Below are 24153 nucleotides of genomic sequence, written 5' to 3'. Positions count from 1 at the left end.
GCAAATGACAGTCAGTGGAAGCTAGAAATCATGGTTTATAAAGTTTTAAACATGGATTTTTTTCTGGCACAAATGCATCAATTAGTTTCAGAAGGCCGTTATTAACCCCCATAGCCGTGTTGAGTACTTTTTATGATGAACAGACTTTTTTGGGCTACAAAATCTCAACATCCATTCCCTGACATTATAAAGCATGGAAAAGCCAGGACATTTTTTTTTTATATATATAACTCTGATTGTATTCATCTGAAAGAAGAAAATCAGATACATCTACACTGTAAAAAATGCTGGGTTAAAAACAACCCAACTTTGGTTATTTGGCAACTAGAGCTGGGTAAATATTGGACAGAACATGCTGGGTTATTTTGACCTAGCTGGTTGGGTTAACGTTTTTACCCAATATGCTGGGTTGTTTTATTTAAGTCAACTATTGTTTAAAAATTATATTATATTGCTGCATTGTTTAAAAAAAAAAAAAAAAATATATATATATACACGCACACATACATACAGTGCCCTCCAAATTTATTGGAACAGTAAAGACAACATTGCTCTGTTGGCTGTGGAGTCAAGACATTTACAAATATGATTAAAAGATGAATATGAGACAGAACTACAGAATGTCACATTTTATTATTAGCCGTTTCAACACATACATGTTTTACTAAATATAAAGAACAGCACTTTTAGAGTTCATCCCACTCATTGATGTGAGCATAAGTATTGGGACAGCTGAACATAAGGCTGATATAAAAGATTAAAAGCTAATATTTAGTTGCAGATCTCTTGCACACAATCACAGCAGTGAGTCTGTGACCCACAGACATCACCAGATTCTTGGTCTCATCCTTTGAAATGCTTGTCCCAGCCTTTAATGCAGCCAATTCCAATTGTTGCTTGTTTTGGGGAGTTTCAGCCTTTACTCTCCTCTTCAGCTGGTGAAATTCATGTTCAATCAGATTTAAATCTGGAGATTGACTTGGGCAATCTAAGACTTTCCATTTCTTTGCTCTTATAAATTCCTTGACTGAACTGGCAGGGTGTTTTGGGTCATTGTCCTGATGCAATATGAAGCACTTCCCAATGAATCTGGTGGCATTTTCTTGAATATTGGTAGGTTTGTACCCTTCCAAATTCATTCTGCTACTGTCATCATACATTAAATCATCAGTAAAGTTGAGAGGGCCTGTTTCAGAGACAGCCATGCATGACCATGCCACGACAACAACTCCACCATGCTTTACAGATGAGGCCGTATGCTTGGGATCATTGCAGTTCCCTTTTTTTCTCCACATTTTTGCTTTCCCGTCACTTAGATAAAAGTTCATCTTTGTCTCATTGGTCCATAAACACAGTTCCAAAACTCTTCTGGCTCACCTTTGTGCTTTTTTGCAAACTCTAATCTTGCCTTTCTATTTTTGGAGCTGGTCAGAGGTTTGCATCTTGCTGTGTAGCATCTGTAATTCTGTGTCAAAGTCTCCTGAGGACAGTAGATTGTCAGAGCATCACCCCAGCTTTCTGGAAGTTGTTGGTGATTTTACAGACATGTCTTTTAGGATTAATTTTCACAGCTTTTATGATTTGTCTGTCATCAACTACTGTTGTTTTCTCAGCCGATCAGGTTGCTGGTGGTTTCCAAACTCTTGATTTCTCCATGCCCTTTGTTTTTGCTAGCTCTAATTGACTTTTCTTTTAGCATCCAAATTGCTTGCTTTTCTCTCAAAGTTAGCTCCCTTGTCTTCATCCTGGTTTGTGTGTGTCGTCATCAAATACAAGATTCAGAATACAGAAGTAATGGATATAACTGATACGACACATTCCCTGCTTTTAATATCTGAAGAATTAATGCAACAGGACACAGCTGATCACTTAGAAAGACCTGTGAGGCAACTGTTCCAATACTTATGCTCACATCAGATAGAGAGATGAAACTCTAAAAGTGCTGAACTTCTTAGCTGGTAAAATATCTATGAGTTGAATCATCCAATAATAAAATTTGACATTCTGTAGTTTTGTCTCATATACATCTTTTAATCATATTTGTAAATGTCTTGACTCCACAGCCAACAGAGCAATTTTGTCTTTACGGTTCCAACACTTATGGAGGGCACTGTATAGTATAATATGCATATATATATATATATATATAAAAAATTATATATTTTATTTTAAATACAAGTTGAATTTTTTTGGGGTGAATACGGCATAGTTTGCAATACTAAATACATTTAAACTCATTCAACAAGCATTTTAGAAAAAAAAAAAAAATTTACATTTTAATTTAAGTGTATTCGACTGTTCTCTGTAATCACTTTTTTAGCGGAACAGAGCAAATTCGTGTGCCGGTGTGTCACTGAAATCTGAGCCGGTGAAGGGCTGTTGTTCGAATTGCAAACTGACGAAACCACCCAGCTGCTGAGTTACAGTCAGAGACCGGCTCAACCCAGTGGTTGGGTAGAAAAAAAATATATAACCCAGCATTAAAAATGACCCAGCAACTTAGTTACAGAAAAACTACCCAGCACCTGGGCAAAAAAATATCCCAATAAAATGACCCAAGCTGAAACCAGCATTTGGGTAAAAAAAAATAACCCAGCATTTTTTTTTAATATATAGTGTAGGATGGCTTGAGGGTGAGTAAATCATGAAGTAATTTTCATTTTTTGGGTGAACTGTCCCTTTAAGTCTTTTAATTTAAAAAGTAATAGCACACCACCTCAATAGGTTGCACAGCTTATCATTTATCCAAGTAGCATGAATAATTACAGATAAGTTCTGTGCTCATGTTCATATAGGGATTGTAACTCTATGGGTGACTGTGATGCTTTGCTTAGCCATTATATGATGTAACATCAGTCCTCAACCCCATTCACATTTGTTTATTTTTCTCAAATGTCTAAGTGCTTTACTGCTACCTGCTGTTCATCCAATGCACTACACACTTGAACCCGACTAGCTGTGCATCCACTACTAGCAACAAGCTTGGTAAATGCTTATTATATGAAGTTTAGGAGACCAAAGGTTGCAAAGTTCACTGTTTACTAAACATAGACAGATCTGCATCGGTCATTCACAAAGTCATTTGATGTACCAAGTATAAAGACAGAATGACATTTCATTCTTGATCACTGTGACAGTACATTCAGCGACCCTCCACAAAGAAAGGGTCATCTTCACTCTCGCTCTCATCCAGAAACTCCTGTCGCAAGGGTGATTTCTCTGAAGCCATTGCTTCCATTTGGAGGACATCCCTCTTACGACGCAACCAACGAACCCCGTCTCGTATACGGCTGAACTTGGCAGAGCGAAGGTGCCAGATGAGGAGAGCACAGATTAAGAGGCTCATCAAAGAGGCTAGAGGAGAATGAAGAATTTTAGGACAGTTTACTACATTAAGCATTTATTAGTTTCAAGGAGCAGTCATTAAACGTATAATCATTACAGCCTTAAAAAAAAAAAAAAAAAGTTAACATTTTACAATTTTAAACTGGAAGAAAAAAAGATATATATATATTTTCTGAGTAACTTAGAATCTGATTTTTTGACCAATAAGATCACTGGAAACAGAAAAGAGTAAGGATTAAAGGTGCCATAGAATGTAAAACTGCCTTAACCATGATATAGTTGAATAATAAGAGTTCTGTACATGGAAATGACATACAGTGAGCCTCAAACACCATCGTTTCCTCATGTAAATCTCGTGAATAAAAAAAGACCACTGAAAACTAGGCGAATCAGAACATAACACCGACTGTAACAGTCGGGATCACTAATAGTTGCGCCCCTAACATTTGCATATACCCGCCCATGTTCTAGGCCCGCCGCACCATCAGAAGTTCTGCAGGTATTGTGAAGAAACAAGCGAGGACAACAGCGAAAATGGCAGATCATGGAAATAGATGCTATGTCCCAGGCTGTGCAGGGGATGTGAAGTGCAGGGATGGGTTGGTGTCTGTATTCAGAATGGCAAGGAAAACAAATAACGCGTTCTAATAAAATAACGTGAGCCACTAAAGAGACATGGTTAGCTCGTTGCTAGCTGTAGCCTGTTACAGTACATAAGATTTCACTTACCACAGAGATGACGGAGGATGATGGCGAATGATTTACAGATCCTGAGCACCACTGACAAGCATCTGATCTTGTAAAATGTGTGGTAAGTACTACCGCTCCATAGTATAAACAAACGATCGCGAATCTCGAAACTGAAAGTAAAATGCGATCGTGCATTCCCAAGCAGTTTCAATGCCCAGCATATTAATAGCGGCTCCCTGATGCCCGCATTTTATTTACAGTATAGTTACCCAACGATATAACTGCGCACAAAAAGTATTGAAATATATATTTTCCCTGTGTTTCCTTCCTGCGAGCTACTGAAATGAGCCGCACTGTGAAACAGCCAATCAGAGCAGAGCTCAACATTATTATTCATGACCCTTCCAAATAAGCCAATAACAGACCGTTTCATTCTAGGGAGAAATCCTAGGGTTGTAAATCGACATGTAAAACGGTTTCTGGAGAATGTTTGCCCTTACCTAAGCCACATACTGTACCTTCTATGTAGATATCAGAGAACAATTTAAAATATTGTATCAATGCATTCTATGGCACCTTTAAAGTGTTTTTCAAAGTTTTAGTTTTTTTTTTTATAAATACCTGTGGCAATTAAAAAGACTCCCCGACTCAATGGAGCCCGGTCTGCTGTAAAGTCGATCACAATGGGGCTGGTCACTTTGTCTGAGGATATATTCACCTAAAACCACAGGAAGGATGATGAGACAGTAGTATTATGCGTGTAATTTCACCACCTGCTGGACAGAAGCAGTGTTATCAGCTCAGCCCAATAGTACACACACGTGTACGTATGCATGTGTGTGTGTGTATATATATATATATATATATATATATATATATATATATATATATATATATATATATATATATATATATATATATATATATATATATATATATATATATATATATATATATATATATATATATATATATATATATATGCACACACATACACACCCAAAAAAAACTAATCTTATGAATCCCAAACCTTTGAATGGTAATGTAATTAATAATTACCATTCAAAGGTTTGGGATTTGTAAGATTAAAAAAAAAAAAAAAGTTTTAAAGTGCTCACCCAGGCTGCATTTACTAAAAATACAATAAACAGTAATATTGCTAATTAATAATAATAATTGTTGTTTTAGATTTAAATGGTTTAAAATATTTTGTCTTCAATATTTTAAATTCATCATGAAATCACGACATTGTGGTCTTTTTTGCTGTGTTTATCAGCACTTACCAAACTGCAACATTTTTCCCCTCATTTTCTCTCTTTTTTTTGTGGAAATCTTATTCTTTTTTCAGGATTCTTATTTTTTGAATATAAGGTTAGAATATAATTTTTTAAAATAGAAAAATAGCATTCATATAAAACAGAAATATTTACCCTATAAAATGTCTTTATGGCCAATTTATTTCATCTTTGCTGAATACATGTTCATTTCTTAAAGCAAACATTAAAAACACCTTACTGACCCCAAACTTCTGTAAGGTAGTGTATTAAATTTAACTTATGGTTTTATCATGACAAAATCATCCATATTAAAATGGGAAAAAAAAGTTAATATACATTTTAAAATTTAAAAGTGATAACACCCCTTTAAAGCTGTTAGTAAACTAGAACCTGCCTGCTGGAGTTCTTGCTGATATCCATGGGCCTGAACCAGCAGCTGGTGTGTGCCTGGAGCCACGAGAATGGTGAAGTGACCCTCACTGTCTGCATGAACATTCATAGAGCCGTTCACCACAACAACAGCATCCGACACCGGACGGCCTTTACTGTCCCTCACGACACCACTCAGCCTTCTATGAACCTTCAAAGATAAAACAGGAGGAAAATATGAATTAAAATGAGTTTAAGTTGCCTGAAATTATGGTTATTAGATGATAAAAGTAGTTCAAATGTGTCCACCTCCAGCAGCATGCGGAAAAGAGGCAGTCTGTTCTCCATCCACAGCGAGAAGAGCTGACGTTCAGATGGGAACATACAACAGCCAGTGTATACCGTGATTTCAGGGCAAACGCCCACATCCAAACTAAAGTCCTGAAAGAGCAACATTTGTATTTTCTTAAAGACATACAACTTGGAATATGCAGAAAATGAAATCTGAGAGCTACATTGGAGGAGAATATATAGGAGATACAAAAGATACAATATCTGCTATTCAGATTATCTAAAACGACTCCAATACCTTCATACTGCCAGTGTGAGCGCTGAAATCCGCACCCCTAAGAATCCCTTCTGGGATTTGCTCTGTTGGGTTGTATCCAAATCACAAAGCATGATATGAAGATGATTCCATAATTATAGCAGTATTTTCTTTTTAATCTTCAAATTTGAAAGTCTTTTTAAAAGTACCTGACTTTTCTGTACATCCCAGGTTACCCAAGTGCATTAAAGGATGACTGCTGGCATACAAGGAGGCCAAATATCTCAATGTCTCCTCATTTTGTGCTGTGGAGTCAATTGAATTTTTTATAACCTGCTTAAAACTAAATTTCCACTACAGCTGCCATCACACAACTTTGAGCATGTGAAATTTCTTGTGAACCTTCTTGAGTGGATCCAAACTGTGCTGGATCATTTATATGCCAGAGTTTAGTATTTAAAGTTAAGGGGCCCCAAATACAAAGAATGGGAAATAAATATATTTTTTATATATATAGTGCTGTTGGTTACCATGCTGATTAGGTCGGTCATAGGGGTATGTAGCCAGCAGAGAGCCTCCCTCCAACACTACTGAGAGAGAGAAACCCCCTCCATAAATCAGATCCATCACTGCACGCGTCTCTGGCTGTGCGGATGCATTGCCTAAGTATAAAGACAAACCTTATATTTACTCTAACCAAAGCTTTGAAGTGTTCAATAACATGATTTCATTGCTGAGTGTTGGCTGACCATAGAAGAAATCCGTGTCCAGGTCTGTGCCATGAGCGTTGGTGTACCCCTTACTGGATGAGCAGAATCCCTCTAGTGCCTGCTCTCTACCATCAGGGTTCACACATGGGAGAATCAGTATCCTGCTCCTGTCAATCAGCTGAGGAGGAAAAAAAAATAAAAAAAAAAAAAAAATCCTTGACATACACAAACTCTGTTCTCTATATATACGATAAATGCAGACCAGACCCACTAGATATTCCAAAAGGTTTCTAATTAAAAAAGAAAGGTTGGATGTCCTATATATTTTCTGTTAGCTTAGCAACATGCTCTGTATTTGACTGCCAAACTTTTGCATTCTAACAAAAGTTTTACATTCTCTCTCAAATGTTTTGGGTTCCCCAGAAAAACTTTCCATTCTCTTGCAAATGGAGGTACACCGTAAATAACTGAAGGATTATGGGTTTATTGAGAAGTTTTGTGATGCTTGCCTTGGTGATGGCGGAATTCCTTCCATAATTGAGGCAGAGAACAGAAGCAAATTCGAACAGCAACTCTGGACCTACTGCTGCATTACCATGGACTCCGGCCACAAAAAGGATCTTGGGTTCAGCAGCTTGAAGGACCTCCAAATTGCCAGCGATCTCAAGAGCCCAGATAGTTCTAATCTCAGTGCTCTGACCCAAACTGACCCCAGGAGGAGAAAAAAAAAAAAAAACCACCACCAACTGAAGATTCACAACATAATTTACCTTCCAACTTCATTCAATAAACACCCATGATCTACATGATGATTTGCTTATGCTGTTCTAGATGGTTAAATACTGGCCCAATCATCTCAAGTCTTAATCAGATGTGGTGCTTGCTAAGAACCAAAAGACACATCTTCAGTATTACATACCTGTACAGCCGTGTGATGCGAGGGAAGTTTAAGGTCAATCCACGCAGGAACGCCGAGCGTTCCCTGTAGGTTCGGTACCGCAAGGTCTGAGCAGGGAGAAGGCTGCGGACCAACTGATCCAACTCACCAGGGGCTAAAAGCCGTTCCACCAGTTTCTCAAAGTCCTTCTGTTCTCCTTCCTCAATAGATGGCTGCAACGCATCTCTGGTCAACTTGAAGTCCACCTGCTCCACCCGAGACTCCAACACCCGGACAGATTCCGATATTGGAACATAACTGTGGATAGATCACAGAAAACAATGGCTTATCCATTTTATAACTTGCATTCTCTTAATTTGCCCATTTCTCACCCTGGAGCAGAAGCGATGATATGGTATGAACCAGGAGCCAGAGGTCTCCAGTACTGGCCTGTGCTGCTAGTGTGGACATGATGGATTGAGCCTTCCACCATGACTGTGGCATTAGCAATGCCTTTGCCAGAAAGACCATCAGTCACCACACCCCTCACAAACAAGTGAACCTGTCATATGGGACATCACACAAACCACGCACAGGTTTAAATGGAATAGCTCACCCAAGAAAATGACTAATGTGTTGATCATGATCAAGAACGAATCACCTGTTGTATAAAGTGCAAGAGTGCTCCATAATTCTTCTCCCAGTATTCTGAGAGCAACTCCTCTGGTGGAAGTAGTTCACAGCTCAGACCGATGTTAACGGCTAAAGTGTCTGTGCTGTGATATGCCCAAGTCAGCATATCAATTCCTACCGTTATGCAAAAACTGTGTTGATTTCAATGTGAAACAGGACACTCTAAGAATATGTACTTATTAATAAACAATTAAGACTTAAAAAAAAAAAAAAAAAAACTAAGTGTACAATATCCTTCAAAAATGTAGGGCCAGGAATATTATTCATTTATTTTTTAAAGGGTTAGTTCACCCAAAAATTAAAATTCTGTTATTACTCACCCTCCTTTAATTATTTTATGCAGCTAAGACACATTAAAAGGATCAAAAGCAACACGTAAAGAGATTTGTTACAAAAGATCCATTTCAAATAAAATCCGTCCTTTTGAACTTTCCATTCAAACAATCCTGAAAAGCCTTGCATGGTTTTCACAAGAATATTAAACAGCACAACCGTTTTCAACATTGATATTGATCATAATAAATATAGCTGCAAGCAGCGATTACCAGGGTTCAAGCGCTTTAAGCACAAAGGAACAATACATTACGTATTATTTAGCAAGCCCGTAGCCACCTAAATCAATGATTAAAAAACCCTTTTTGGCAAATCCAGGTGATTTACCATAGAAATGTGTTTTTAGACGTTTATGACTGTTATAGTGCCAACTGTGGTCTGATCTCCCTGAAACTTTGCATGATTGTTTAGAATCACCTGTCGCATGTGCTCAGCGGGTTTCGTGAAGTTTTGAGTTTTTGTTTAGGCTTTTGGGTATATTTGGACAGGTTCCTTTTCTAAAGAACCCCTTTATAGCTTCCCAAAGGATAAATATCAACATTTTTGATAATTATTGACCTAGAGAGTCCATAGAATTGCACTGCGGTGGTTTTTTCCAGATTGAGAGAAAAACCTAGGACTAGTTCGCAAAAGTAGGTTTTTCACCTCTTCTCAATCATTTTAAAAATTGGTTTGATTGACAGTAGTTCTAGAGGCAAAGTCGTTCGGAACGAGGAGGTGCATCATATGATACGAATATCGCGTGTATGTGCGAAAAACCGTGCAATGTACAATTGTTTACGCCTTCAAAAAATGCGATACCGCCCCCGTGGCTGATTGAAATTGACTGAGATTTAATTTCTCACAGACCTTTGGGGCCATGAGTCAAACAGGCCGACTGAGTTTCGAGTTCCAATCAGCCTCTGTTAACCTTGTCTAATAGATGCTCAAACTTCATCGGCCAATGCCGGCCATGTTTTTTTTTTTGGAGATACGCAAATATCCCCATAGACACTTGTGCCACTTTGGACCAAGACTGTGCACAGCGATTTTCATGTTGATAGGACAAATGGTTGCATAGTTATAGACATTTGTATTTGTTTTCCCCTCTTATAGCGCCAGCAAGTGGCCAATCTCTGCCATTTCTTTCCTGTGACCTCAGCTTGAGCTAATACATACATGTTCGGCAAAGATCTCATTCCGTTCAGAAGTTATAGGCATTTTACTAAAAGTGGCCCTGCCCCCTTCAAACGTTTTGGCATCCGTTTGCCACGGTGAGTCGAAAGTAAAACTTTTTTTAATTTTTTATAATTATATTATTCACTCTCCAGAGAATCTTTCTGCACTGGTTTGGTTCCGATTGGGCGAAATACCTAGGACTAATTCGCAAATGTAGGTTTTGCAAAAAAAGCAAACGACACTTGCGGTTTAGGAGTTATGAGCGATTTCGTGCTTTCCATTGCTGTAGCACCCCCATCAGGCCAATTGGGGTGAGCCTCAGTCACACTGTAGGCGGTGTGAGTACTACTAACCCTCCAAGTTTCAAGTCTCTACAACTTACGGTTTGGTCTGCACGATCAGTTTTACGTGGAAATCATTCATCCGTGACTATTCTAACAATTACAATAGGGTTTCAGCGCTATACGCTTGAACCCCTAATAAAAAATTTCTTGCACATCAAAACATTTGTATAATTTCTGAAGAACCACGTGACTGAAGACTGGCGTAATGGCTGTTGAAATTTCAGCTTTGCCATCACGGGTATAAATGACATTATAAATTATTTTAAATTGTAACATTTCACAATATTACTGTTTTACTCCATTTTTGAACAAATAAATGCAGCCTTGGTCAGCACAAGAGATTTCTTTCAATAACAAATACTGCTACTACTTTTACCATTCCCAAACATTAAATTCTGATATAATTTTCTTTAAATTAGTGATTATGCTTTAGGCTGACCTGTGATTAATGGGCGATGGTGCTTATTGCCTTTTTTCTCTCTGGTTCTTGGTACATCACAGGCCTGAGGCTCTTGAAAAGCCAGAGATTGCTGGAATAAAATTACAACAGTATAAAACAATTTAAGAAAGACTTGTGATACAAGCATTAGAAAACACTGATATTCAACACGTTTTCTGCTGGTGATTTAGTTGAATAAAATGTCACAAATGTCACATTAATGTTATATAATTCAACATTATACAGCATATACAATATGCATACCACATAATAGGTTTTTGCAACTGATTTAAACAGGTCCTCATCAACAGAGTCAAGGGAGCTGGGGTAGACGACTCCCCTAAACCCTAGAGAAAACAGTAGCAGGACAGTATTATTTAAAAAAAACTAACATTTTAAAGAGAAAACCAAGCCACTTTCTGTACCTCCACGTATACTTGCAGACAGTACAAAGAAGTGATCCTTGATCCAGTTTATCACTGCCAGAGTTTCTGCTTCAACAGTATTTCCTGATCCTGACTGTTTAGGGAAATTTGCATTCAGGTCAACACGGTGACTGTTACCGTGTCCAATAATACTTAAGTCTCCTGAGACCCGTTCATTGGGAGCTACGAGAAGAAAATGAGGGTAAATTCAGAAGTCAACAATGAAACAACCTGTCAATGCGTTTTCTCGTACCTTTTAGTGCCAATTCATACCCATCTGGGTTCATGGAAGGCATGATGTGAATTCTTGTGCTATTGACCAGACGTGTGACCAATGGATCTTTGCCATAATTGCGACACAAGTACTCAACCAGGTTTAAGAGTATCTCACGTCCGATAAACTCATTTCCATGGAGGTTACCCAAAAACATGACTTCTGGTTTGCCTGGATGAAGTAAAGAGATGATCACAAATGATCAGTTGAGAAATATTTTTATACTGTACAGGTGCATCTAAAAAAATTTGAATATCATGAAAATTTTTTTTTTTTGGTAACATTTCAAAAAGTGAAACTTTCAAATATTCTAGATTCATTACATGTCAAGTAAAACATTTCAAAAAGTTTGTTTTAATTTCGATGATTAGAGCTTACAGCTGAAAGTAAAAAATCCAGTATCTCAAAATACTAGAATATTTCCTAAGATCAATAAAAAAAAAAAAAAATTAAAAAAAAAATAAATAAAAAAAAAAGGATTTGCAAAACAGAAAAGTTCAAGTTCTTTAAAGTATGTTCATTTATGCACTCAATACTTGGTCGGGGCTCCTTTAGCATAAATGACAGCATCAGTGAGGTGTGGCATGAAAGAGATCAGCCTGTGGCTCTGCTGAGGCACTATTGAGCCTTCAGCTTGTCTGTACTGTTGGATCGACTGTTTCTCATCTTTCTCTTGAAAATATGCCATAGATTACAATATTCCAGGCATGTTGGTTGGTCAATCAAGCACAGTAACATCATGGTCAGTAAACCATTTGGAAGTGTTTTTGTCACTGTGGGCAGGTGCTAAATTCCTGCTGGAAAAGGAAATCAGCATCTCCATAAAGCTTGTCACCAGATGGAAGCATAAAGTGCTCCAAAATCTCCTGGTAGCCCGCTGCATTGAACTTGATTAAACACAATGGGCAAACACCAGTTGTAGATTAATGTGGGTTCGGTTCGAACTGTCAAACGATTCTGGTCTGGTACAGAACTAAATTAGTACTGCTGTTGGATAACGGGTCTGGTGTTCTGTTAAGTAGCCTACTGCTGGTGCACGTTTACCAAACAAGACCCGTGCAGGACTCTGGGAACCTCCTGGGAAACCTAGGTTGCTCCTGGAAGAGGTGTTAGTGAGGCCAGCAGGGGGTGCTCACCCTGCAGTCTGCGTGGGTCCTAATGGCCCAGTGTAGTGACGGGCACACCATTACTGTAAAAAGTACGGTTCCTTCAGATGAGACGTTAAACAGAGGTCCTGACTCTGTGGTCATTAAAAATCCTAGGATGTCCTTCGAAAAGATTAGGGGTGTAACCCCGGCATCCTGGCCAAATTTGCCCATTGGCCTCTGACCATCATGGCCTCCTAATCAAACCCATACACTGATTGGTTTAATCACTGTCTCCTCTCCACCAATAAGCTGGTGTGTGGTGGGAGTTCTGGCGCAATATGGCTGCCGTCGCATCATCCAGATGGATGCTGCACATTGGTGGTGGTTGAGGAGATCCCCCCCCTTCCATGTAAAGCGCTATATAAAAATGTAACAAATTATAATTTATTATTGTGCTTTAAACTGCTTTGTGTCTCTCCGTCAGATAACCCCATGTGCTTGATGTACCATTTACAGGTATTTCCCTAAACTGTCACACAGCTCGTATATTTTTCCGCCAAGGGGTGAGAACGTAATGATTCCGAAAACGATTTATTATTTTATTTCAGTTAGTTTTTCAATAACCGTTTTAAGTTTAGTTTTGTTTTAGTTCTTTGAAATTATATAAAATGTCAAAATATTTTACATTTTATATATTTTACTATTTTACAATAGTTTACGAAATTTTCCATCAATCTTTTTCGTCTTAGTTTTCGTTTATGAAAATAACCTTGCTGTGAACAGCCACCCCTTTCAGTAATGACCTTCTGTGACTTGCCTTCTTTGTGGAGGGTGTCAATGATTGTTTTCTGGAGCATTGCCAAGTAAGCAGTCTTCCCCATAACTGTGGTTTCAAAGAACACGAGATATCCAAAATTGTAGGGATGGTCATTTAATGAAACAAATGTAAATATTCTAATATTTTGAGATACTGGATTTTTGACTTTCTTGAGCTGTAAGCTCTAATCATCAAAATTAAAACTTTTGAAATATTTCACTTTACATGTAATGAATCTAGAATATGAGAGTTTCACTTTTTGAAATAAGTTGCCAAAAAATAAAATAAATTTGACATTCTAATTTTTTGAGATGCACCTGTATAACTACTTGATCGTACGCATTCGCACCTCTCTGATCAACACCAGGATTGGTGGATATCTCCATTACATAAAGATTCCTGTCCTGCACTGATCGTCCAGCAGAGTACAGGTAAGTGATGGAAGGATGGACAGCGCCAAGTAGTTGCAAGGACATCTCCATTTCATCATAACTATGATATCGGAAATCCAAAGTATGGATTGGAGACCTTGAGGTGGGAGACCCAGGTGTATTCAGACCTTCATTGGTTACCACAGGTTGTTTAGAGGGATCTCGCATTAACATCTCCTCTACAGGTTCCTCAAGAGTGAAGTTTAACAGCGTGGCTTTGCCTTCAATCACTGGCACATTCTTGACCGTATTTGAAAGATATCTGAAAGATAACATGAAGTTCCATTAAACTGGACCAATTCCATTTCATAATTATTCTTTTATGCATCTACATATAATCACCCAGGTGAGCTAGCAGTGATGTCATATCTTCCAGGCAGCAGCAGACGATAATAATCACCAAACATCCAAGTTGTGATGTTGTGATCAGTTCCAGAAACAGAGATTGTTGCATCTGGGAGACCAAAGCCTGATCTGGTCATTACGAAACCTCTCACACCAATATGTGCCTAAAACAGAAGTGAAATAAGGTTTGTTACACCACCCATGGGACTACACAAAACATTCAAATCAGCTCACTTGGTGTATGTAGGCAAGAAGGGCCTCCTTGTTGTTTGTCCATTCGGTGAAAAGCTGAGAAGCTGGTGGATACTTGCAGCAGCTCAATTCAAAAGTGACTTCAAAGCAGTTCCCTTTGAAGTAGTTGTAATCCTGCATTCCCCCTGTGCACAGACAGGACACCATATCATTGAACCAAAGTTCAATGGAGTTCCACTTGTGTACAAGGCCTGATTTTAATTTCAAACTGTTATACCATCTCCCAAGCTTTTGTCTGGATCGTCAGGACAGCCAGGATTGTCCATCCTCATAACGGGATGGTTCTCAGTGTAGGTTTGTACTAAATGACGAAACAGAGCATCATCTGCTCTCAGCCCTGAGGTTGCATAAGAACTGCCGTCATCAAAGGGGTAGGTGGCCATGACTGAGCCCCCATGTAGACTACCAGACAAGACAAACCTTGAAAAAAACGACACACAGCATGGTAGGAAACACTTCTTGAGAAAAGATCTGACTTTCTCAGATCAGAAGCAAGAGAACATTACACCACTGAATAATTGGTTTCATTGCCGAATAATCAGAGATTCATTTTTTCCAGTCTAGAATAAAATGTTATGCCAATTTCTCAAAAAAAAATAAAATAAATAAAAATATTTGGTGTCTGGATCAATTCATTTTAAAATAATTTAATTTATTCAAATTAATTTATATTTTGTAGTGCTATACAATATTTGTAGTGTATACGGTATTGTTTAGTACTATACACTAATATACTTAGTATTATATGTTTTATTAACATTCTGAATAAGTTATTACTTTTTATTTTTAGATTGTTTTCACTTTTGTTTAATTTTTTAGTAATCTGTGTGTTTTTGTCATTCATTTTTAAGTATTACTAGTTAGGCTTATTTTATAAATTTTTTAGTTAGTTTTCATTTTAGTTCAGTTTTATTATTTTTTAATTTCCAGTTAGTAATTTAACCCCTGAATTCATAGACAAGGCTTAAACCTAGTCTCAGATTTAAATGTAACTCTGAGCTGAAAGAAACTTGCATTGATTGATCTTAAAACATGTCAGTGCCTTCTTGTCTTGTCTCAGGATTCATACCAGTAATGTTTTTTACTAAGGCACGTTTATAAAAATTATTAAATGTCCTATTGGAGCTATGGCCTAATCCTGGCTTAGTCTAAACCAAGTCTGTGAAACCAGGCCTTAATGCTTCCCCATAAAATAATTCCAGTTAGCTGCCAAGTGCCAAGGCAAACTCTCTCAATTTTAGTCTTTTTAATAGTTTTAATCAGTTGACTGAAAACTGTAAAAATGTCAATGTGGTTTAATTTTTTATTTTTTATTTTAGTTGGCTAAATCAAAGTCAGTGTGACAACCAATTTGCAGTCAGCCAACAGACAAGAAAATCAAAAGGGAAGACCCCTGCTGACCCTCTTAATAATAAATATCAAATAATTTTAATGACATGGATTTTAATGGCAAGGTTAATTGAGGTTGTTGGTGCCAAATGATTTGATTAAAATTTGTAAATTTATATAAATAATAAAGTGTTTGCCTTGAAAACCTTGTTTGAATTTAATAACTTTGCAGAGAAAATAGACTATTAAAACTACCAAAACATACCTTTTCTCAAGAATCCATTTCATGACAGATGTGTGTGTATAATTATTTTATTATTAAATTTACTAATTTTATATTATTTTTGTTTGTATTAAAAGGTGTTTTTAAATAGTCTTCACAAATCAACTGAAAACCCTAAAAACATCAATGTGGTTTAAAATGTAGAATATTTTATTATTATTATTATTATTGTTAGCTAAATTAAAGTCAGAGTGAATTTATGTGACAAGAAAATCAAATGGGATGACCCTAGCTGACCCTCCTAATAATAATAATAATAATATTTTTTTTTTTTAAAGATTTTAATGGCAAGGTTGTCAGTGCCAAATTTAAAACATTTGTAAGTGTATATAAACAATAATTGAATTTAATAACTGTGTAGAGACTATTAAAACTACAAAGCAAAAAAATAACATACTTTTTCTCAAGAATCCATTTCATGATAGCTATAACCTCCGGTAGGTCTTCTGAGGTCTTACTGAAGGACTCATCCCGGTCTGGGAAGCTCTTATCGAGGTCATAATGTTTGTTGTTCTCGCGGCCTTCGCTGCTGCTGCCAGTGCAGTCCCCCTCCACCGCGCGCTCAAAGCCGTCAGGATTCATGCTGGCCATTATATAGATGTCAGTCCGGTTCACCAGCTCTGTTACTCTCACATCGCGGCCATACTGAGTCAACAGGTGCTCAATCAGATACACTAACAACTGCCTCGATAAAGCCTCGTCCCCGTGGATGTTTCCCACATACTTGAACCTCGGTTTGCCCGGCACGTCCTTAGTCGGATTCGTTGTTATTCTCATGACCCAAAGCCCCCTTCCCTCGACAGACTGCCCGATGCTCGAGAGGCTGCAAATATGCGCGTACTTTAGAGAAAAACGCTGAAGACGATCGGTCATGTCAGCGTAGTTGTAGTATCCTTTATATGTTTCTTCCTGAACTTTCTTGGTGCGTCTCAAACCGAGTATTTGGTGCGAAACTATTAAAATATGCGGCAAAATGAGCCACAAAGTATGCATTATGTGTTTGTAGTAGCTTAGTAGTGACTTTAATGATTATTTTTAGCTTTTGTTAGTTGTTTTATCGTTAGTTGCCTTTTTGTTGAGCCATCACAGATTGTTCACCACTGGCCTGTCAATGTGCAGGTTAAACGCATCGAATCAAAATTAGGGACACTAATATATTGCACTCGGCATAATCAGTATTAAATTGGTTTGCACAGGGTCAAACTAAAGTCTGGATTAAACCACTGCCATTTGTTAAGGGGTGGTTGTCAATTTTCCGTACTGTTTTTTTTTTTTTTTTTTACCATCGAGATTAAGTTAAATGTGTATAGGCTACTTTATGTACAATGTAAAATGCATTTATGTGATAATTTCTTTAATTATATATATATATATATATATCTTTAAACATTCCAGTTCTGTTGTATGGTCCTGCAGTGTGGTAAACGAAATTCCAGGTAGTTTTTCAATATGATGTCATAAAAATGTTGTACATATACTAAAGTTTTAACCCCCTTAAATATAAAGGCATCTGTATTTTTCATGTAAAAAAGTTAATTTTAACCATGTTTATAATCACTGTACTAAAAGAAAATGATTAAATTATCTGGAAAATGTTTACATATTACACACACACACACTTAGATATGCCTTTTAGCGATAATTTTATACATATATATTTATACGAAGTATAAATAAATAAAAAGCAGCAAATGAAGCCCTTTACCTCTCCTTTCTTTACATTTAGAATGGTTTCATCACCTGTAAATTTAATTTACAGTCATTTTATATGTTGATAAAGTAGCATCTGAAAGGTAATTTAGTGGTTTACATTTGGATGACATCACTATATTAATGATAAACTGACTTTAACTGGAAAATTGAGTGTTTACTGTTGTCCTTGCATTATCGACACACTATTTTCCTGTTTAATACTGTAAAGCTGCTTTGACACAATCTGTATTGTATAAAGTGCTATATAAATAAAGGTGACTTGACTGACAAATTAGAGGACCATCTATTGCCATGTGAGTACAAACGCCTGTCCTTGTTATGTTTTAATGTCAATTCTGAGACATATTTTTTTATTTCAAATTTTAATGTTCACACCTTTTCTAAAAGTGACTGATGTGAGAGTTTGGTTCATTTAAAGTCAGGAAAGATCCACACGCCACAGTCAGCTGATATCAATTATTCTATTTTTTTGTTTCTTTAGATTTTATGCTCATGTTCTTTATTCATCAAATATCATACAGAAGTTGACCATGGAAACTGCAATGGCTATGATCATGATGATCAAGTCATGACGAAAGAAGAGCAAAGCTCCCAGCTTCTCACCGCACCACGTCCGTTCGGCTGTCATCATACAGGACTTTTTCTTCTCATCGTTCCTGCCGTCAATAGTTTGTCTTTCTTTCCTCGTGTAGTGGGTAAACCAGTATACCAGCCTGCCGTCCGGGTCAACAAACCATCTTGCAAGGCTGGGAACTGAGGGATGGAGGAAGTGGAAGTTTGAAGGTCTCAGAAGGAGGAAGAAGGCAGGGAAGGGAGGAAGGACATGGCTGGTTCCTCTCAATGCTGGATCCTACGGATAGACTGGATCTGAGGGGTCTGAGCGTGGCAGCCGTACTCCCTGTAGTGCCTGTACTTGCCTCCGTGGCAGTCGCACTCCATAATGTACTGGTAACCACGGTAACCAGGATACTGGTAGCATACCCAGCTAGAGAAACAGGGAGAGAGAGGTGGCATGTTACCATGGAAGCCAAGTGGAGCGTTTGATTTCTCAAATGTTGACGAATGCAGTGATGAATACAGTGACGCCACGCTTTTTAAGATACAGATCAAAACCAGCATAAGAGAAAAAAGCCAGAAAACCTTTTTTGGACCAAAAATGTTTGACCGTAATGATCAGGTGATTAAAATCCATTCGGGCAATAGTACTTACGCGCCACTCATGACTTGGATGGAGCCGATCTCGTTGTTGCACCATCCCATAGCCTGCAAGGAGGGGTAGTCACTGCACACCTCCCACTGCTTTCCAGTCATGTTCTCACACTCGAAAAGCGTCATACGGCAATCACTGTGCATCTGATTCACAATGGAGAGAGAAAGACATGACACTTGTTGAGTGAAAATTCTAATTTGAAGAACTGTTTCCCTTTAAGTTCATGGTTTCAAATTTGCCCTGTCTGCAAATGGAAATTGAGTTTATTGCAGTGTAACAGTCACACAACTCTAGCACAACGAAATGGACAAGATATTGCATTCTAGGAAATGTTCTTCCACCATGAACCATAAAATGACCATAAAAATGATTAATAATAAATACAAAAATAAATTCGATTTAATATTAGATAAATTACATTTATATTTGATTATTTATTGCTTTTTTTAACAAATATTTCATATTTTATTTTCCATCTTCAAGAATCATCTAAAAACACATCTCTTCCATCTTTATTTGACCCTCTAACTCTAGCACTCTATATTTGAATTCTATTCTTTAAAAAAATACTTGTCCCTTTTAGACTTGCACTTTATTCATTTACTAACTGCAAAAAACACACACACACACACACACACACACACACACACACACACACACACACTAGCTTTTCTAATCTTTTTGTATTCTATCTATTTTTTATATAGATTTAACTAAAGCAAAAAAGGCCTCTAACACTAGCTTGCTCTATTCTTTTTCTATCTTTCTATCTTTTTACTTTTTATTTATTATATAATTTAAAAAAAACTTGCCACGTGTACTGCATTAAGCTAACTGAGACTTGTTATAGCACTTGCGTATCTTTGCTCTTTTGTTGATTTTAAATGCTTCCATTGTCCTCATTTGTAAGTCATATTAGATAAAAGCGTCTGCTAAATGACTAAATGTAAAGGTATTTTACCCCTTTGTGTATGATAGCATGATTAACATTGATTATTAATATTTTAGGTAAATTAGATTAATATTTTATTATTATTACTTTTTAAACAAATATTTTAGATTTATATTTCTAATATTTCTCATTATGGTGTATGGAACGTGTGCAAGTAAGTAAGTAAGTAAATAAATAAACATGTGTAGCTTTTCAAGCAATGATTATTAGTATATTTACATTTTTATATACATTTTATTCATATGATTTATTATTTTATTTTATTATCATTTATTCTATTTCAGTTACACTTTATACAATTTGTTTGCTAGCTCAATTCAAATTAAATTTATTCTCAATTAAATTTAATACCATGTATCTACAACTATGTCAAAAATATAAATGTGTTGAGAAATAGTGATGATCAGAGAGTCTGTGTGTAAATTGTGTGTCTCTGGTGCAGATGGTCTCACTCACAGCAGAATAGATGGGGCGGAAGGACATCATCCTCTCAATGCGATAGGCATTGTTACCACTCCAGGCCTCCCAGCAAGGGTAATCTCCCTTCTCCAGGATGAACTGCTGGCCATTGAAGGTAGAGTGCTCAAACCCTACCCAGCTAGAGTCAGAAAAAACAATTAGGAGACGGGGCTGGAAAGAGGAAGAGATATTTACTCAGGTTAATTGAAGATGTTTGCTTTTACTCACGCGCCACACTCCACTTTCAGGGAGCGGACAGTCTCCATTCCGTACTCCATGATGTTCTGGCAGCAAGCGGTGAATTCACAACGCCTGCCCTGGAAATGCTCCTGATCATAAACGGTAATCTGAGAAAGAAAGAAATGTGTAAATACACACAAATATCTTTAGTTTAACATGTTGTAGTGATGATTTAATTGGATACCCATTTAATTTGTTCCAAATTGCATTAAAAATGGAACTAATTTTAAATAATTTAAAATTAATTTATGTTGAAAAAAACAACTTTAAAACTTTTTTTTTGGAAGAACTGCCTTATATGCTCACCAAGGCTGCATTTATTTGATCAAATATACAGTAAAACAGTAATATGGTGAAATGTTATTACCATTTGATAAAACTGTTTTCTATCTGAATATATTTCAGAATATCATTTATTGCTGTGGTGGCAAAGCTGAATTTTCAGTAGCTATTACTCCAGCCTTTAGTGTCACATGATCTTTCAGAAATCATTCTAATATGCTGATTTGATGCTCAATTTTTATTGGCACTCAAATATGAATAATAATAATATTTTTCTTTTTAATATTTTTGTGGAAACTGAGATACTTGATGAATAGAAAAACAGCATCCTTGCTGAATAAACATATCATTGTATCCTTTTTTTATTGTTTGTAAAAAAACAATAATAATTAAATGATCTATTTAAAATAAAATAAAATATTTTTTTTCTTCTATAAACAAAAAATCTAATAAAATCACTTCACCTTCCATGGTCCCATGGGCATTGACATAGGGTTTGTCAGAGCCATTGTTTCAGATATCTCAGCGCTGACTGACCTGCATGCAAGGAATCATCTCAGAAGAGTTTGCACACACAAACATAGTTTAACATCTTTAAAATTCTATACATGATGATCAATTTTCATACATTCCTACTTTCACTAACTTGTCCTACTGTGAAAAAACAAACAAAAAAACAGTACAAGTGTTGTCAAGGATAAGCATTCTTTGTGCAACAAGCCTGAACCCTGTTGGATCAATTAAACCGAGTGGCTTATATTACTGTCTAATGCACATCAGGTCGGCTAGTCAACGACAATCTAGTATCTCCTCTATCATAATTATAATTAGCATACCTGATTGTATCAGTGGATCATTGTTTGATTTATCGTTCTGTAGATTTAATGCTCCAAACTTGTTTAATCACTATCTGGTTTAAAGTTGGCAGAGGTATAGGGTTTACCAGACTTACCCAACAGAATGAGCTGTATGCGTTGAGGGGAATCCACCACGCGGTCTCCTGCTCAGGCATCTGTGGGGCTATTTATACAGACGCCGCTTCAATGGGGCTCCCTGACTCACAGACCCCGGCTGCTGTCAGCATTTTGCTTTGGATGCCTTTTGTTTCTGACCTGAGCTGTAGGCCTTTCTTTCCTCCACATACTCTTTACAATGAAGTGATCTCCACCAATGGGCAGCCATGGAGCTGCATGGCAGCCGTACGACCATCTCTCGGTCCCTGATGATCACTTCACTTTTGCACTATAAGGGTAGCAATGCATACCAATATCTGATTGTAGATCATATTTATGTGAATTACATAAAAGGTCATTTACTATATCTCGAGATTTTCATTTCAGGCCTTTTGAATTTGAATTGAAGACATCTTTGCGACAGTATTTTGAATTTCACAGACTCATTACATTTAAAACAGCTTTGAAATATATTTACGTTCTATATGTGGTTTTCGCAACATACAAGGTTTGAATTTGTTGATGCCTGTGATGAAGTGACAGTAATCTAAACAACAGTGAATATTTATATTTCCAGTTTTAAGTCTCCAGTTCATCTGAGTGCAATCTTCAAGCCGCTGCTTACATGTTTTCTGGGGTTTGGTCAGATTACGGAGGCGATGTCTGATTAATGCCGTGAGTAACGCGGATGAGTTTCTGGCCCACAAATGGAAAAACGTGGCAATGCAGATGCTAATATCAATCAGTGTGTTTTCCAAAGCGATGAAGTGGATACTGCTTGACTTTAAATACAGACAAATATAACATTACAGCACTTTAAATGTCTTAAAACTACTGTGTTCCAATGCAACATATTAAATTCAGGAACAATTCATGGGTTTTTAGAAAAACTATGTAGTCTTTTAGACTTTAACATTGAAAGATGCATATGCACGGTGTAGGATTTACTTTGAAATAATTATTTAACTCAATTGCTGGTTAATTTCACAAATGGCATTTAATTAATGCAAAATTTAGAAAATTGAGTTTTCTTGTAAAACGTTTTTTTTTTTGTATTTCAAAAATAATTTTTTAACTGTTTATAGAGCTGAACATTTCAGTCTGTGTGATTTGAAATGAACTGAACAGCTTTAGCATTCATTGTGAAATGACTTCTGATGCTCTGCTCACAACCTCGACCCAGGTCTCTTTGCAAAACAATGGCCCGTACACAGACTGCAGTCAGCACATTGTTGTCCAGGGTGGAGGTGTGTGTGTAGAATGTGTATGACGTGTATTTGTTAAGCTCTGTGTGAGTGTGTGTGTGTCAAATGTAGTTCTGGTTGTGTGTAAAAATGCCTGTATGTGCATGTGTGTGTGTGTGTGTGTGGATTTCTGCTGATGAGAGCAGCTACACCGTGATGACAAAGAGACAAGCCAGCTCAGCAGGCCCGTGAAATGAAATGAGCATGTCCTCTTCTACAAACATACACACTCTCAGTCATGTTATTAATAAACGCACCTCTGTATGAATATTACTGTAATATAAACGTGTTGCTGATGACATTTATTTAAGCTTTTGTTATGTCTTTTAAGCTATAAAGGTTTGACAGTTTGTATCATAATGTAATATATTAGGCTATTGTATTAATAAATACAACTATATTGGTTAAAAGGGAGTTTTTTTAATTATCCAAAGATGGCAGGCACAAAATTTAATTATAGAGAGCATTATTTTATAATTTGGTGAAAATCTTTTTTTTTCATTGCGTTTAGAAATCAGTGTCTCATTTTCTGTTATAAATGAATGAAATGTTGATTTCATTTATATCAAAGGTTAGGTCAGTTTGTTTTGTTGTACTGTCGTGTGGTGTCCTCTGGTGGACTGTCATGACTTCAATGCTTCACTAAATTCAGTAAAGGATGTTTATTGGCATATATGGAAGAATAATCAAGAACTTTTAATTGCACAAAAAGTACTTTATGGAGGCGAAAGATTCTTTAAATTATTAAAAAGAAAACAGGGGCTATTTTAAGAAATGTTTACTTAAGGTTCTTTGGGAAACCTTTATGGAAACTTTATTTTTAAGAGTGTTGAATAAAAAAATGTAACTCCTGGGGACACATGAATTGTAAACATGTCAAAGCAGACTTAAAATAAATTAAAATTAGATTTAAAGTAAAAAAAAAAAATAAAAAAAATTCTAGAACACATTTATATAAGCTATATAAGTTTTATTTTTCTTTTAAATAATAAATAATATTGGCGTTACAAAGTTTCGTATTTGCTGGGGTTTGTGTTTTATTTATTCGATTTGTTTTGAATTTGAATTAATGCA

General features: G+C 36.6%; 2 protein-coding genes across 2 annotated transcripts; both read right to left on the bottom strand.

Annotated features, from left to right (window-relative positions):
* Nucleotides 1-3142: 3142 nt before the first annotated feature.
* LOC306855569 (carboxypeptidase D-like) lies at nt 3143-17019 on the bottom strand (the record flags this gene model as incomplete). The annotated part of the gene is made up of 21 exons (XM_079394333.1): nt 3143-3354; nt 4657-4753; nt 5707-5892; nt 5991-6122; nt 6271-6332; nt 6438-6533; nt 6759-6890; nt 6978-7116; nt 7448-7643; nt 7858-8133; nt 8208-8377; nt 8477-8622; nt 10783-10873; nt 11047-11129; nt 11208-11390; nt 11461-11652; nt 13736-14079; nt 14160-14326; nt 14397-14539; nt 14632-14834; nt 16424-17019. The coding sequence occupies 21 exons, from the start codon at nt 17017-17019 to the stop codon at nt 3143-3145; spliced, it is 3846 nt and encodes a 1281-aa protein (XP_079250459.1).
* Nucleotides 17020-18576: 1557 nt separating this feature from the next.
* LOC306855593 (beta-crystallin A1-2-like) lies at nt 18577-21391 on the bottom strand (the record flags this gene model as incomplete). Its single annotated transcript, XM_079394363.1, has 5 exons — nt 18577-18724; nt 18950-19092; nt 20358-20499; nt 20589-20707; nt 21347-21391. 5 exons carry the CDS (start codon nt 21389-21391, stop codon nt 18577-18579), a joined length of 597 nt encoding a protein of 198 aa, XP_079250489.1.
* Between the last annotated feature and the right edge of the window lie 2762 nt (nt 21392-24153).

Source organism: Barbus barbus (assembly GCF_936440315.1).
Source record: "Barbus barbus genome assembly, chromosome: 36".
Classification (NCBI taxonomy): domain Eukaryota; kingdom Metazoa; phylum Chordata; class Actinopteri; order Cypriniformes; family Cyprinidae; genus Barbus; species Barbus barbus.
Note: the sequence above shows the minus strand (reverse complement) of the source record. Positions and strands in the feature narration are given on the sequence as shown.